This window comes from Scophthalmus maximus, chromosome 12 (genome assembly GCF_022379125.1).
Source record: "Scophthalmus maximus strain ysfricsl-2021 chromosome 12, ASM2237912v1, whole genome shotgun sequence".
In the NCBI taxonomy this organism is placed as follows: domain Eukaryota; kingdom Metazoa; phylum Chordata; class Actinopteri; order Pleuronectiformes; family Scophthalmidae; genus Scophthalmus; species Scophthalmus maximus.
In genome coordinates, this window is record NC_061526.1 from 19,571,396 (window position 1) to 19,588,869 (window position 17,474).

The 17,474-nt window shown below is 44.5% G+C and overlaps 1 protein-coding gene across 3 annotated transcripts in view; it reads left to right on the forward strand.

The window, feature by feature from the left end:
* Positions 1-5,044, forward strand: part of LOC118289276 (voltage-dependent calcium channel subunit alpha-2/delta-1) — a 72,886-nt gene extending 67,842 nt beyond the window's left edge. For all 3 annotated transcript variants that reach the window (XM_035616173.2, XM_035616182.2, XM_035616190.2), the window contains one exon: positions 522-5,044. In XM_035616173.2, the coding sequence (XP_035472066.1) occupies positions 522-644 (123 nt within the window). In that variant the 3' untranslated portion in view covers positions 645-5,044. The remainder of the gene's footprint in view (positions 1-521) is intronic.
* The last annotated feature ends 12,430 nt before the right edge of the window (positions 5,045-17,474 follow it).

A 17,474-nucleotide genomic window follows, 5' to 3' on the forward strand; every position in this document is an offset into this window, starting at 1 on the left:
ATCTGTTCTCACCTCCCTCAACTTACCGCCCTGTCTCTTAGATGCCTCTTTGTTCCTTCCCGCCATCTATCATTCTCCATCTCAGGCAATAGATTCTAGTTTTTCTGTCTCGGCTGACGTCTGATCACTGATGTAGCCAGACTAAAAACAGACCTCTCACTTGTAATTAGCATCCAGACGCTTGTTAAGTTCTTACTCTCTTTCTTTCTTTTTTTTTTTTTTAATGATTCTCAACTGTTTTTCAATTCACCAAAAACATTCCTTCCCTTGTATCTCACCAGATGCTTAGCAAACAGACAGTCATTGAATCTGTTTTTTGTCAAACATAATACTCAAAGTTTTCAAGTATAAAAAGAATTATTCCCTGCACTTCCAACTGACCATTTGCCAAACCCCATCCCCTTTGGTTTGTTGTGCTAACTTGCAAAGATCTCACAAATTGCCAGCTAAAAAGCTGTTCACTGTGTTGGTTTTAACAAACTTTGTAACTCCCACCTCTTTGCTTCACTGCTTGGCACCAGGAGGAGGATCCTGACTGTGGAGGTGCGTCCGGCCTGAGTCCCTCACTTTGGCTAATGGCGGCTCTTCAGCTGGTGCTGCTCTGGGTTCTGACTGGCTCCAGAAACCACGACGTCCCATCATGACCTCTGAACAAGCTGATCACGCCCTCTATCTCCCTCCCTCCGTATCTCCAACATGGCAACCAGCATGCAGCGCTGCCACCGAAATGATGAACGTCCGACGAGAAGTTACAAATAAGCAAAAACCTGTGAGCCCCGCATTTTTCCAGTTTCCTCTTCGTTTTTCTTTTTCTTTTTCTTTTTTTTTTTTGGATACCTTCTTTCTCAGGGGTTTCTCGAAGCGATTTCACCTGGTCCAAGGGTACAAGTGATGAAAGAAGTGCGTATCAGACGATATATGTTTGAACGATGAGAAAGACCTTTACCCACGGACATCCTTCAATTCAATTGTCCCCATCCGCGGAGATTAGAGGAATCTAGAGATTATTTTCTATTGGCGACTTCCGAAATTTCTCCTCACTTGATGTCACTGATGAGGGAGATTGGACCGCCTTATAGTATCAGAGGGACTGAAATCCCACTGGAAGGGACTTGCTGTTTAATTGAAGAATTTGAGCAGTTGTGTTTACCACTGCCAGAAACAGTGCTGCCCTTTGCAAGCATACAATTTATTTTGAATCGATTTGCAGTGGCTAGTTATTAGGTTTTTATTGTTTTTTTTGTGGTTTAGAATTTGGCTAAAGTTGCAGCAAGAGATGCCAAATCTTCACATCGCGGATTTTTTGCTGTTCATTTGCCTCAGTTGTGTTGCTGATAATAAAATGTCGTCTCATTCTGAGTTTTAGATGGCACCGCCCGGAAGATGTTCACAGTGTCCCTAGGGCCTTTGCCTTGACTTCCGTCTGGCGTCCCGTCATGTAGATCCTGCGTTCGCGGTGTGCAAATCATGTTCAATGTTATGTGTATGCACAGAAACCAACCCATCAACTGCCACAGTGCGCCTGAGTGTATGGATTTTATTTTATTATTTTTATAGCTGAACACCTAACCATCAGCTCTGATCAGGAGTGGTAAATGTGTGTGGAATTCCCCCCTCTGTGTTGCATCGCTCCAGTGAAAACTTTGTTGCCATAGCACACATTAACCAATCAGGACGAGCCTGGCTGGTGTCCTTTGCGTCCTCAGTGGACGAAAATCTCTTGTGCCATGTGGACTGCGTGACTCAGATGAACCCTTTAGCTTCGTAGACTGTGGCTACTGAAGGGAGAGGAGTGTTTTTTTATTTTATTTTACTATTTATTGGTTATTTAAATTGAGCATCAGGACAGCATGTTACTGTTTTTGTTTTTTGTTTTTTTGCCACAACTAAAGAAAATGAATGAAGGCGATTGGAGAGTTTGTATTTGACATTTTGTTCAACAACAACAAAAATCGGGAAATCCCTACGTTTGTATTCACTGCTGTCACTTTTTAAATTAAATGACTACTATCTGCACTGCAGTTCAAAGTGCAGCTGTTATTTGTCTTTACAGTTTGATCCTCTGGCTGGAGAACGGCCTCCGTCTCTGTGTAGTAGTGAGATTCCCTCTTACAGTTTATTATCCTGGGGCATGATGGCACCAAGTGGAAATCATGGCACCTGCAGTCAGTTCATGCTCAATGATCCCCCCTATAGATCTTCAATGTAAGTTCAATTTGTTTCATTTTGTGTCCTCTTTTTTTGCATTAGTTACATATATAGAACATGCCTAACGTAAGCAACGACATTTTATTGCAGATTGAACCACAGCTATCTTTGAGCACTGCGTTCATTTTGATCTCAACTGGACATCTCGTGTATCTTCCACGGATGTGACGCTGTCACGTTTAGAAAATCTTTCCACAGACAAACGGTAGAAAGACCTGCCAAAGTACAAAGTAAACCGGCTGTGAGGTAGGTCGCACTTACAGTAGATGTTCCCAGGACCACATTGTTCCACGGTAACACACAGACTCACATGTTGATAACAATAACGGGGGGAATGGTGTATATGCACTAATCAGCCAAACAACTGCTCTGGAGCTAAATAAATCTGCCAAAATAATAAACAAAATAACAGGTTACACACAAACCAGACTTTCAAAGCAGACAAACAACTTGTGCATTACTAAAAATGTCAGAAGAGATTAAGCAAGGGAAATAAACAAATCAATTCATACAGAGATATTTTAATTGGACAGGAGATAATATCTCGAGGTAGAAAAAGTTTTGAATCTCTGATATAAAAAATGCCACTTTTACTTAAACCAGATGCAATTGGTGGTTTGTTTTGCGCCGCTGTCAGCAAGTGATAATACAAACTGATGTAGGAGTCTGTTGGTTCAAGTCACAGGTTTAAATGATCCACATGCAGGTGAAGTGTAAAGCCTCATTGGATGAGAAAAGGCCAACACCTGCCAGAACAGTTAAGGTTATGTTACGTCTATTAAGTGACATCAGATCCTTCAAGGATGTGCTCCACGTTTCTCAAATTGCCAAATTTCCCCCTCATCTCGCTGTTAAATGTGAAAATGTATCTTTTCATCTGTTTTGCATTCAAAACATCAACCGCAATAGTAATTTGGTGGTTTTGGAGATGCTTTATACACAACACCACTAAAACAAAACAGGCATATTCGTGTTTGGAGGAAACTTAAATCTTTGGCAAAGTGAAAACCGTGTAATTAAAAATGTGTGCACCACATAACCATTGACATTTGTCTCATATGTTCTTCAAAATTGTTTTAACCCAATATAACATTTCACAGAATAATGTGTTTTTTCTAATGACATGCAGTCAGATCAGGGAATGCTCGCTAAGTCTCATTTTGTCGCAGAGCTCCATCGCCGTCATGGAACCACCACCATCGTCATCGCCAGTAACTTTCCAAGTGGTCACAATTTTTTTCTCTCCATCTTTAACCTATAACCTTCCAACTAAACCAGTGTGGTGTATCTAACAATGCTCTTTATGCTCCTTTCACATTTACTAACACTCAAGAATATCAAGTGCCATATAGGACTCTCTTATTCTCTTGTGGAGAAACCTATTATCCTAATATAACATTTATGCAGCGTTACCAAGGCAAGATGTACGTCTCAAAAAATTGTTTCCCTGTGCTGCATGGTTGTGGCTGACGAGTTTGTTTGGAAAAAAAAATAATAATCCAGTGTGCTCCTGCTTTAGTGTGTAATGCTGGGAAGCATAATATCCTGGGTGTCAGGCATTTATTCATGATATGATAAGGTATGAACAGCTATTACTGCCTTTCTCTTGGGGAGACAGCATTTGGCTCCGTCCTGGTCTGATTCGACTGGGGCAAGGGAACCTGATTGGCCAGTGTGAAGTTTGAATGCACTATTCTCAATCTCTGATTGGTTCAAACCATGTATGGGTCACTACGATTTAAGGACCTGTCCAGTGATTGAGCAAGTTTTATCCCATTAACTACAAATCATGAATACTCCACATTACTTGTTGATACCATGTTACAGTGTATACCCACTAACATCGGCATGTTGAATTAAGTACATCCAAATATCAAAAACTTGGAAAATGCTGAGGCGTAGTAGACATGAAGTATTGAGAAGTATTCATGACCTGCAGTTTTTTATCTATAAGCAAAAACTAGCGTGGTCGTTTTGGGTGGTGAAATATGAAATGAGTGAAAATATAAACCACCTGAAAGGGCTCCCGGGTGGATCCTTTGAGAAATGCTCAGAAAACATTGGAGAATGAACATATGATCTTCATAGTTTTCCAAATGTCCCGTTCCAACTCTTAAGTGCTAAAATCAGATGCTGTCACCTCAGGAATAGTATACTCTCAATGTGATATGAAGTGTTTTTGATTCTGTTGGTGCTGTCTGTATGGGTCGTGCGGATTGGCCTTTTTTTAAATTCATTTCTGGAATCTTGAGGATTGCCTAATGTGTGGGGGTTGTTTGTTTGTGTGCGTGTGTTTGTGTGTGTGCGTGCGTGTGTGTTTGTTACCTTGCTGCCACTTTCTGGCAGACGACTGACGGACCTGTCGCTCAGTCTTGTCCTGTCTTTGGTTTTAAGGCAGGGTCTGGATGGAGGCGTCTGCCAAGTCGTCCCTCACCAGTCTTAGACTACATCCACACTGATAACCTTCAGAACAGCGTTTTAAGTCATCTCTGTCTAACACTCCTAACGAATGCATATCACAGGAAGCAGACTGTCGTTTAGTTGCAGAGTTTACCAGGTGTAAACAGTGACGCCTTTCAAAACCTAAACGCACTCGCGTGGTTGTAGCCACACGACTGGTGGGGGGGCGACGTGGTGGGCCTTTCTGTCTCCCTCGATTGTGCTTTACACTTTAGTGGAACTTGATTCTCCAGAATCAGGCGTGTAAAAATTTGTACAAACCTGATGTTGTTCTCTTCAAAAGGAAATAAGAACAGTGTTTATAATCCTGGGGAGGGAAAATGTGTCTATTCATGTGCAAATAAGGTATATTCAGAATAAAAGTTTATGATTATTATCTGTTGCATTGCGTTTCGAGCTCTGGCTGATGTCCATTTCTTGCTAAAAATGTCAGAGTTTTTTTTTGTTTTTTTTTTCCACAGTGGATCGGATTTCTGTTACTAACTTCTGTCACAATGCCAGCACACATTTCCCATCCAAATGTGTGTGAGAATGAGGAGGAAGCACCCCGAGTCTGCTCTCCCTGTGTCTAGCCAGCATCAGAAACTGACGTGCAGCCAAGATCAACAATGTCCGGGGAAAGAAACGACGGCGGCGCAGGGCCAGGCCACATCTCTCTACAGCATTGAATTTGGCTCAAGGACGCGTCCATTAACAGCGACTCGCAATGTGCCTCTGGTCATAAATTTTCAGTAATTCCTGTTCTCCCTGTTGCATGTTGATCAAATGGTAAGTGACTTTCTCGTTAGTGCAGGCCGCTTTACACTTGAACCTGAAACCAGCTGTGGTCAAATCCAGATTCCTCGAAGCCACTATTCCTGTCTACCCCCCAAAGACAAACTACAGGCTCATTTTACTCTTTATTATGGACGTTAAAACCAACCCTCGCTCAGTATGGTGTATATACTGCGAGCTGAAGTCTGAAATCCCCAGGGACAGGTGCTTGGGACCGATATAAATGAGACCAATTACAATGACTTTAATATTTATCTATAAAAAAATGGCCCTTATTGTTGGTGGAGCAGCTGGTGAATGACTATACAGAGACCAATAATATGAAATTACATATTTTACAGACCCTGCGACAGAAATTGATTACAACAACCTCAACCAGAGATTTGTGAAACCAACTTTTCCTGCGTGATTGGATGGAGCGAATCCCAATTCAATTCAACGGCTTATTTCTTCAAGCCCTCTTGAATTTTGACTCAGCTTCGTCTGTTACATTTTCTAACCGTGGCATGTTTTTTTTTTACCACGTTTCATCTTTTTTAATGCTGTCGGGGAATATACTATGACAGATTTATTATAATGCTGGAAAAACAACAACAATGTTTCCCGGTGAGAGCACCCCGTCTTTTCTTCTACCCCCGAGCTCTTCCTCCCCCAAAAGTGTTATTCCCTGTCTGTCGTGGATGACTTACGATGTCAACAGCACACGGTGGATTTCCTGTCGGGGCGCTCTGGATTTCGCGTCTGGCAACAAGACGACCCAGCAGGTTTACACGAGGAGGTCACTCCTGTTGTGTTTTTGATTGTTATCCGGAGTCTCTTGGCTTGTGTCCCTCTGCCACTGATTGATATCTGGCCTGAGGTCCCGCAAGTAAACGACCCCTAGAGTAAATATGAAAAGTTTGTTATGTAAGTAATTACATTTCTAACTATTAGCAGTCCTCTCATTACACCAGGGGATTTGTTTTTCCAAAATGGGCTCCCCCAAGCCCATAGAGATGGTGTCACATGTCGTTTGCGCACCAGAGTGAACCTTTTTAAGTGCTTTGTTAAATGGGATCCCACATGCCCGACAGCGAATGGTCATTTACATGCATGTGCTGCTCTCCAAACCCTCTCGCTCCCTCTTCTCGGCGAGCGCTTACTCTTGCATTCTTCCCTGTCCTAGATGGATAAGATATGGTTTCGACATTCTCCCTTCCGCTTTCGTGGAAGCGATCCGACCGTGTGGCTGGTTTTAGATTGCAGGAGAGCACGTTCTCGCCACACGAAACAAACCCGGCTGACCGCCGCAGGGAACGTGTTGTTTTTCGCTCACATGCAGGCTACAAAGGATCCAGTAGGCACGTGCTTGTTGGGAAGAAAGAACAACTTTGTGGCTCACGGTTGGAACAAAGAAACCGCCTCAAGTGACAACAAAGAGCAAGGATTAGACCACCAAGACATTGTTGAGGTTTTTGGTTCGTGTCAACATCTCCTGTCCTTTTTCGCTCCTCTGTTTAATTTTAAAGGTCGTTACTCTGACTCTGTGCTCAGGGGGGACGTTTGTAACCGCCCCGATCCCAAATGAAGTTCGTACCCCTTCATTTCAATTTCAAACACTTCGTGAAGACACTTGTCTGGCACCGGATCAAAACCCAATCACAACTGCTGTAATAAATATCTTGTGATACTTATATGGCTCAAGGGGATCTCATTTCAGCCGAGCTGAGATTGATATGTTTAGCGTATTTCTTGTTCTTCCCCCGAAGAATTTCTTTTTTTCCCCACTCTGCCTCTCTTATTCAGAAATCTGTACCCCAAGGGTCGGCAGTCAACTGCATGCGAATCCTAATGCTCGTGCTTTTATTCTTCTTCTGTTTTTTAGAAGATATTTTATAATGAGACAGTAAGCAGCTCCGTGTTCCCTCTTGTTTTTAGAAAATTAGAAATAAAATACATCTGATTATAGCAACAAACACTTCCTGGAACATCTTCTCCTAGAGTTGGGCTAGTTAGCTGCTGATTTGAATTCCGTTTTGTTTTTATCATGAACTTGATGAGCAAAGACTAAGGCTTTGATCATTCGGGACTCTTCCTCAATACTTAAAGGGGCAGTAAGCAATTTTGGAGAAAGATTGTGTTGTTGTTGATGGTCTGGTCTGGGCTCCAACCCGAACCGCAGCCTCGGGTATGGGAGACAGACGCGCTGAACCACGAGGCCAAAAGCCCTGAGTCGTAGCGTCAGTTGCTTGCAGGATGCTTGGAACGAACTTGGTCATACTGCCAGGCATGAAGAGCGGGCAAAAGAAACCCATTGTCATAGCCTTCCTCGGGCAACATCACTTTGTCCTAATCTCTCCAAGAACTCTGTGGCTTTTGTATGTTTTTGTACTTGCGCACATTTTCAGATAGACCCTCCTCAGAATGGATGGTGTTGCTCTCAGCTGTACACGTACTGACGTAGTTGTTTTTAAGAATGGGGGGAAAAAAGGGCCCCTTGCCAATCACTGGATTGTTTGTTGTTTGCTGTTTTCCCAAATTGGAACATCGGAGAGGTTTTGAGGAAGAGTTTCATATGCTGTTATGATCCGACGAGCCCCTTTGTTTGAAGCACACCAGGGTCCTAACTGTATACTTTACAACGGAAAACTGAAACTCTGCAAGTTTACACACTTGTCAGAGCTCTTTCCTGAATGTTAATCCTGCAATTTGATCCATTTTGTCGAGAGTGAAAGTCTTTTTAAAACCCAGGTGCAGTCCAGCGAAGCGGTGTCGGGCCCAACCGCAAAATGGTCGTTTGAGTGAACTCATGATTCCCAGAGGACCACACATGCTGATTATTATAAACAATGTCATTGGATGAATATGTCAACCTTTTTTGTAGTGTGTGTGTGTGATTACATAAGAATTACCATAGCTAGGAAAGGGGAAACTGTGGTCTTCACGTGGGGTGGAATGTCTGCTCAAAATATGTATTTGAAATCTTGATTTGATGTTTTACATCAATGAAGATGGGTCGCTTGCATCTTGGAAAATGGCTGAATCATCTTCGTAACAATCCTCATATATCCTCAACAACCCTACAATTATGCAATTACGTTGAAAAATGCGCGTAAAAGTTCATGTTGATGGGAACATCAACATGAAAGCTTTGTGAAAAACAAGGGGTTTGCAGTATTGGCTTGGCAAAGCCAATGAATTGTGTTTCTACTTTCAAATATCCTCCACCTGCTCCGTTGTCTCTGCTCCACTTCGCAGCCCGGTTGGGAGCTCTGTTTTACTTTGTGACTCATCTGCTGGTCATTTGTGCACTCACTTTGTTGTAATTGCTGCAGTCTGGGAGCACTGGGGCTTTTCGTGTTCCCTTTCATGTTTTTTTGGCCGCGGAGAAAGTGAGGCTAAAGTGGAGGTCCCGGCTGTATCGGGAAAACAGAGAAATAACATGGGCAGATGTGGGACGCCCGCCCTCCTCGGGCCGTGCGGTGACCAGTAAACCGGAGGTTTGATGTGGTTTTTGAATCACCGGCGTCACCCACGGTTTTGTATCAGCTGTCCTTGACTGGAAGTATGAGTGGTCCTTATCTCAGGGGAAACGAGAGCAGAGCAGAAGAGAAAACAGAGGAGCACTTACAGAGATTTGCAGACATACATAAGTGAAAAAGGAACAAGCTGTCTAAACGTTGTCTTTAAATGATGGTGTCCTAAAGGGGAAAGAAAAAGAAAAAAGAATGTTAAGCTACTCCTGACGACTGACGGGAAAAGTCCATACACTCATGAAACACTTACTTCCTTCACTTTCAATGTGCTTTACAGACACCTCACAAACAAAACACATTCATCTCTAAAATCTCACACGTAGAAATCCAAAAACCAAGCACTGTGTATTGATAGATATCAGCAGAATCGTAGGCAAATATGTTTTGTGTTATGAGCGTGAGCTGACCCACTAAAGGAAATGATCTTTTCTTTTTTGATAAGAGCGATTTGCACACAAAGCAGTGATGCAGCTTGAATCAGTCGCGCAAAACTGAGTAAATGGTGAAAGTAAATTGGATCGTCTGTGATCTGTCAGCATCCGAATCCCCCCCCCGCCATGACTAGTGTTCCTTTCTTCCTGCCCAGTCAGATTTTTAACTCACCAGCTGACTGATTGGCTGATTGCCTTACTGACTGTCAGACCAAACAAATAGATTCCCCCTAAGAGTCACAAACAATGACTCGACACGCTAGACGATCACTTATGAGTCACAGACGGACACATATCAGATAATAGGCGATCGTATAACACAGACTTCTGGTCGGGCAGACATGTTTTTATTCTGGCAGAGAGTGAGTTATTTCCTGTCACCCCAGGTGTCTGATCAGGACAGCGAGTCAGCATTTTTGACTAATGACACTGTGATTAATCTAAGGTCTGGCACACGCAGAAAGCTGAGTCTCTTAAAGATCCTCTGACACGCCAGGTCCCATCTACTGTAGCCGAACCTGCAGCTGGATCGCACAACTGGAGCGATATGCAGATGTGCACATTCTCAAAAAGCCCCCACAAACACACACACGGGCAAACAAACGTGCACAACAAATAATCTGGCCGGAAAAAACGATAAACTTGAAAAGCCTCACATCAAAACGTGTACGTCTCATTCTACTGGCATCAATAGTGACTGACTCATTTGCATACCCTTGACTCCTGTACTGACTATACTCACGCAAACACACACCATGCACCCACGCAAAGTCACATCTGTGTGTGTGTGTGTGTGTGTGTGTGTGTGTGTGTGTGTGTGTGTGTGTGTGTGTGTGTGTGTGTGTGTGTGTGTGTGTGTGTGTGTGTGTGTGTGTGTGTGTGTGTGTGTGTGTGTGTGTGTGTGTGTGTGTGTGTGGCACAGGGGTAATTAAATGCTAAGTAAGTGCAATTGTGTGTTAATGCACAAATAAACTTGCACATAAGCATGAGGCTGCAGCCATCAACCAATTACCCTTATGTGGCACAGGGACTTCAAACGAGGGGAAACGGCCTGCTCGGCTCTGTCACAGAATCCATCCCCGGCACACTCTAAAACTCACTAATTAGCACATTATAGCTCTTGTCACAAAGAGACGAGTTACATTTTTACTGGGGGTTAAGTGCAGGACTATTTAGTGGCCCTGCACAGTGAGGCAGTATATGTTTTTTTTCTCTTCCCCCTCGGCGAGAGCGAGGCTAGATGCGTCCCCCCCTTCCCCACTTGTTAAACTATGATAACCAGCTGTGGCTGCAGCCTTTTTGTCAGCGAGCATGGATTACTAGAGCATTAAAGGAGACATATTATACTTTTTCACTTTTTCCCCCTTTCCTCTAGTGTGTTATATAGGTTTGTTGTGTATATCAAAGGTCTGCAAAGTCAAAAAGCTGAACGTCTGCGGTAAAGGGAGCTCCTCTTCCGTAAGACGGTGACATCACCATTTCTCATCACCACTGCTCTCAACCTTTATATTTAGCTAGTTGTGATTTCAGCTCCCGATACGAAACAAATGAGCATATTTTCCCAAAATGTTGAATGATTCCAAACGGTGAGTGGGTGGGTTCGTGAGGGCATGTCGCCACTGATGGGGGGATGTATGTAGGCGTGACTGTGAGTGTGTGCACACGACTGTCCCGCACGGTAAGTGCGTGTCAGAATGTGTGTCGCAGGCGTGTGTCTGGGCTGTGTGTTGAAGGGAGGTCAAACCTCGGTCCGGGTAATTTGCCACAGGTGAAACCCGACTCCGTTCCAGGGGACCAGCACAAGCGAACGTTTCAAAGCTGCAGGAAATCTATTAGCACCTGGTGGGACTCCCCCCGTCCCCCCCAACCCTTTTCTGTCCTCTCTCTCTCTCTCTCCCCCCTCCCTCCATCCTTCCATCCACTCACTCTACCATCTCACCTCTCCCTGCCCCACCCCAGTTAATAAAGCCACACAAGACCACCGCACTCCCGCTGCGCCACTAAAGCCAGGGGATTGGGGGGGGGGGGGGGGTGTGTGTGTGTGTGTGTGTGTGTGTGTGTGTGTGTGTGTGTGTGTGTGTGCGCGCGTGTGCGCGCGCATTTACGCCTGCATATATGTGGACCGCTGTGCGTGGTGCGTGCGCAGAAAATCCATGCAATGTATCTGGACTTGTCCTTACACACGTGGAGCCAGTTAGCAGTGAATGAGGTGCCAGACAAACATGCAGCAGCTGCCACACTAGAAACAATAGCTCATGATCCAGACACAGTAGGCTGCAGAGACCGCTGAGTGCTGACTCCAGGTCAGATCATATGAACCGCTGTAAGTGTTGAGATGATCTCAGTGTCCAGGTCATGTCACTTTGCCTTTTTTTTTCTTTTTCCTTTCATATACCAGTCATTGGCCGTGGTCAAGCCCTGATGTGGACAACATAGGCAAGAAAGGTCAAACGTCTTTCAAGAGACATCGAATATTTGAAAGACAGGTTTTTCAGAAATATCTTGCACAATCAGAGACAGACGGTAAACATCTTTAATTATTGATTCTCTCTTTCTATCCATCTCTGTCACAGAGTGACCATCGGACGCACCGGGAGAAATCTGGTCCTGGTGGAACGGACATAAGCCGTCCTTTGGCGGCAGGCAGGATCCAGCACAGACTCGGCTGATACTGTATTCACTGTGCACACGCGACAAGCGTACAGTTCTCAGCAGCAGGCACACCTGGGTTTACCATCATCCCTGCTTTGTAGGAGCAGACTGTATAACTTTCATAGCGTACTGTCAGCTCCAAAATCAATCACCTGCCGATATCCTCCCAAGTTATATACTTAACAAGTTTGGTTATTTTGTACAAAAAAAAACCATATTGGGTTTAGGTAGGGTCAGAACATACCAGTTTGCATTTAGCAAATCACGTACTCGTATCGTGCAGGATGTGAGACTGTAACTAGAATACGTACCTGTCTCATCACCATCGATTTCTGGCACTCGTACCGTATCTTCACTCGGCCGCAAACACAAACAGGTTGCTGACTTTTATCAACTCTAAATTATGCGTGACGTTCCTACGTCATCCCGCATCAGAGTTCAGTGGCCACGCGCTGCATGCCTCCAAGCGGAGTTAGTCATGGTTTAGTCGGCCTACTGATGAAAGCTGCCGTGTGATCATCTATTTATAATGCCATTGTGTTTACTGACGCTGGCGCCGGTCCTTGCGGCCCAGCAACCAGCCGGGCCTACCAGGAATCTTCCCGTGCATCCAGATTAGCCACTCCAACCCTTGGTGTGAATGAGGTTTTCCCCTCGAAAGTTCCACTTTCATTTCAGCTTTCTAGGAAAGGTTGATTCTGATCTCTGAGTAACTGTTTCCTGCACCCTGCAAATATCCTGTTACTGCCAGACCACAGCGAATGAAGCGGAATGCGTGTGCCAACTTTTTACAATTTAAAGACTTAATGACAAACATGTTGTCATTTTTATCTGCATAATTTCAATAAACTCTTGAATAAAGACTGCTTAGAAGCTATTTATATCCCGTTTATCTCAACCTCATGAAATGAAATCTTTATTGAAATCCCAGATATAGCCCAAAGGTCTGGCTACCAGTCCAAAACAAGTCTTGGACAGATAACCCACTCTGAGAGGTCGACTCCCTGAGGAAACATGATTATGTCAAAGTTTTGTTGCCTTGCGGTGTATTACCCTGGCACGTAGTTCATGTGTGGTTATTTAATCTGCATTATTTGATCCCATTGCAAGAGGCTTGGAAAGATGGAGCAACTCCACTCGATGATATAACTTTGGCCTGATATTTGGTCCCGTTGTTCAGTTTGGCTTACAAATCCATTGTTATTAATGTACAATCTCATTTTCTCATGGATCTCCCCTCCCTCGTATGGTGTAACTGTGTTTGTAGAGCACCTGCAGAAAGAAAAGCCTCAGAGCAGACGCTGCTGTCAAAGCTGATCACCTACCCAAACACCGAAAAATCAGACAAACCCAAACAGCCGAGATCCTGAATTAGAACATTGGTTTACTTAAGCTTAGAAAGTCTCTAACCACTGCAAAGTCTACACCTTCTTCTTACCTGCTGTGAAAAATGTGATTATTTAAGTCAACTGTGTCTGTGGCGCGTCTGGGCGGTCGCGAGTGCACTCGCCTGCTCGCTCGCTAGCTCGTGTGCAGGGTCCGACCTAATTGGATTTATGTGCGGGAATGTTTTCCAAAGCCACACTTGTGAAATACCTCCACATCTGCTGGCCATTAGCAGTGGACATAACACACAACAGAGAGAGGAAAGCCCCCAACGCCTTGATTCATTGGACTGCAGCTCTGCTTTTATTGCAGCGGAGGAAAAAGGCTCGCCGCGGCGTTTCAGCACAGCAAGTGCTCGCCTTATCTGTCTTTGACTCTTTCCCCCCTTTAGTTTTCTCTTTCATTTTGTTTCTCCTTCGGCCATTTAACCCTTCAATCCGCTCACTAACGTTTCGTGTAACCTCACACTCTCTGTGCTTGATATTAATATTGTGTTTTTAATTCTTCGCTGCCTTTTCTCCTCAGGTGCAGCCATATCGTCTCTGCACGTTTGCACTCTTTCTTTCATCGGGGGTTCTCTCGGTCTCAACTTTCACCTTTTCTCCCCTTGAATATATTTCCTCCTCCTCGTGTCCATCAGGTCTTATTTTCCATCTGCAGCCCACCCCGACTCCCCCACTCTCTATGCTCCCGTGCCCAGTTTCCCAACACTAATTTGTCTACGTCAATGTGACTTCCACGCCTAAACCTTTTCCCCTTGTCGCTCCCCAAGGCAAGGACATCCTCCTGTTTCATCCCACGGTGGGCACCAGGAGAAACTAGCAAGGGGGTCCGACAACCCCCCGACCCCTCATCTGTCATCTGCAAGGAGAAAAGCGCCCTCCTAATTTTTTTTTTGGGTGGGGTGAAGCGTTGAGGGGTTGGGGGGCTGGTGTGGAGGTTGTTATTCTAGTGTCGGAGGGGGGTCAAAGGTGAGAAGGGGGAGATCACACTGGTGATTAGCCTCCTTCATGTGCAGGAATGGAGGGAAGCGGGGACAAGGGGAGTGTTTGCTGGGCAGCTGGTGTGTAAAGTAATTAGAGGGAAAGGGGTAAGAATCCTGCTCACGTAGGATGGTCAGTGCTGTTAATGACAACGCCTCGGGTCAATGCGTGGACACCTGGACCCTGATAAAGTGATTCCTGGTAAACCTTTTACAATGTGAAAGCAGAAATGGAGACGGGCACTTTGAATACAGACTATTTGGTACACTAAGGACCTGAGTACGCATGCAATTGAGCGTTTAATTGCCACTAAAGACAATTAAACGTCGGTTGTCCGTTAGTTCGGCCCCTTCGAACTACATTCAACTGCTCATAACGTCATAAATCAAAAAGACGCGAAGTTGCCAGCTGGATGAGCACATCGGCGGCGTGCGGAGAAACGAGTTCATCTCAAGCGAGGCTGCATTCTGTGAGTGCTGACAGGTTCTGGCCTTGGGAGGTGACGGTTTCAGAAAGCTGCCTACCTCCCTGATGATGAAAATGACCCTCCTCTGTCCGCACCTCTTTACGTGGCTCAGCAGGCCATGAACTAGGCGAGTGTTAATTTGGGCATAAACATAAAGAAAACTAGGTAAAGGAGAAATGGAACACAAGAAAAAAACAGGTGCATCTACTCAAGACAATATAGATTTTTTTTTTATGTGATTAAAAATGCTGCTGGTCAATAAAATGTATTAATTTAAAATATATGAATGAAAAAAAATGGCTCAGTTAAAAGTGTAGTTTAAATATATGGTTTCGCAGGGAAACTTTAAATGCACGTTAAGCCATCTCTGTAGTGCAAGAATCAAATCCTTTACAGGTGCACAGTACATGTGTAACCACATTCATTTCATTTCTGTCATTACAACTTTTATTTGACTTTGAATTATTTCTACAACTCTCAGTAGATACAGTAGGGTCGGTCCTACACCTGGATCAGAAACAACCCAAGGCTACAATCACATTGCCTCATTATCCCCGTGGCAACAGAATAATAATAATAATAAAGGAGATTGTTATGGGTGAACACAAATTACCTGTAAATCATCTGGGAATGACTGCTATCTGATTGGAAGTAGCTTGTGATTACGCTCCGCAAGGGCGGGCCCCTGTTGTTACTGGCAGTCGTGAAATGTATGTCAGTCACACTGATTACATCTTAAGCTTTTATTTGCATAAAGTTGCTCATCAGTCTTGTACATCTCGGCACCTTAAACTTCCCATTTTGTAATTACCCGCAGAATGACTGACATTTTTGATCCCCCAACGATGGGCCTGGGGCCGGGAGTGAAAACACGAATCATGGAAGTTAATACTCCCTTTGCTTTGGTGTGTTTTGAAAGAGCACTCCCACTTCCAACATCTTCTCCCCTCGTGCAAAACTAGCTGTCAAATGTAACATATGTACCTGAGGCCTGTGGCGAACTTGTGACGGGGCTAGCCGTAGTTCAAAAGGTACCAATCGACAAAAGTTTGCTGCGAGCGCCTGGGTTTCTTCTTGTCCCTGACACTGATTGACATTGCTGTGTGTATAGTGGCACGGTGCAGCAACGCACCGCTGTCTGCAGCCCCCTGAACACACACACACACACACACACACACACACACACACACACACACACACACACACACACACACACACACACACACACACACACACACACCTCTACACCTGCCGGTGCTGGGCACACGCAGACCAAAAGGGGGACCAAAGAAAAACTAAACGACCTCCACACGTCTTAATGAGAGAGAGTCGGGGGTGTCTGGCATTTACCTCAAACCATTTCTTCCCCCTGCCGCTGCCCTCTCAGGAGGGCTTTAAGTCCGCCGCCCGTTAACGGCTGAAGTGTGGATTTCCTGTCAAATAAGGGTTAGGGCCCAACAAAAGTCCTGTACGCTGGTACCTAAATTGGATCACTTCCAGCTGCCCCTCCTAAACACACACCCACTCTTCGTGTGTTATAGTGTCCCTATAGGGATGTATACTGTGGCTGTGGTGCTTAATATTGTCTTTATAGTGACCTTTTTGGCCTTTATGGTACTTTTAAACGCCTATAATCACTGTAATATTCCTTGTAATAAAAATATAGGATATTGCGTGCTGAAGTTTGCTCCAACCTTTAGTATTGTTGTATAATACAAACAGTATAGTTTCTTTATAGAGGCTGTACCAAGTCAATCTAATGTGGCATTGGAATAAACCATGAATAGACTGTTGGCACTGTTCTCCCCTCCATACTTTGTCTCTCTCGTGGTGCTTATTTGCACAGCAGGACAAATATTCCCTCAGTCCCTGATAGATATTTCAAATTTTTGACATGATTCGACTTCCATGAGAACAGCTGACACTTGTGTGTCTATGTTTTTTAGGGGTGGGGGGGGGGGGGGGCACTGTCTTGTGATGTGGCAAAATAGCACATCACTTAATTAGGTTTGTCAAGTTCCTGATTTGTCCCGTTATAGAGGATATTAGTCATAGCCAGTGGCCGCTCGATGAAACAGAGTGAGTATTGTGCAGTTCTCTCCTGATGTGCACAAACCTGTCAAAACCCCAGACCTCTTCATGTCAGCTGTCAACTGTTTGTGTGTCTTGCTAAAGGACACTTCAAAGCCTTCTTGTTCCTCCCGTTGTTATATGTCTGCACTGTATTAGATATTTTGTAACTGACTTATCCACCGAGGACAAAAGCACTCGCTTTGCTCCAAGTGCGGTTTGGCGTGCTGTGTAAAGAATCCCATCTGTCTTCTCAGCCAAGCCGAAGTGAGACGAGCGAGGAGAGAGGGAAAGGAGATCTTGCCTGACGACCACAAGCAGGTCATCTTCCAACCAAGGCACAACACCAACTGGTGCCACCACTGCCGAAAAGTCTGGTTCAGCATCACCACCTGCTGTGAAAGGCCTCTTCTGTTCCTATTCAGGTCTATTGAAGACGTTTAGATGACGACCTGAAAAGCACTACAACAACAAAAATACACCAGAGGTTAAATACAACTTTTTCCCAACCTGCTTTACAGCTGATTAT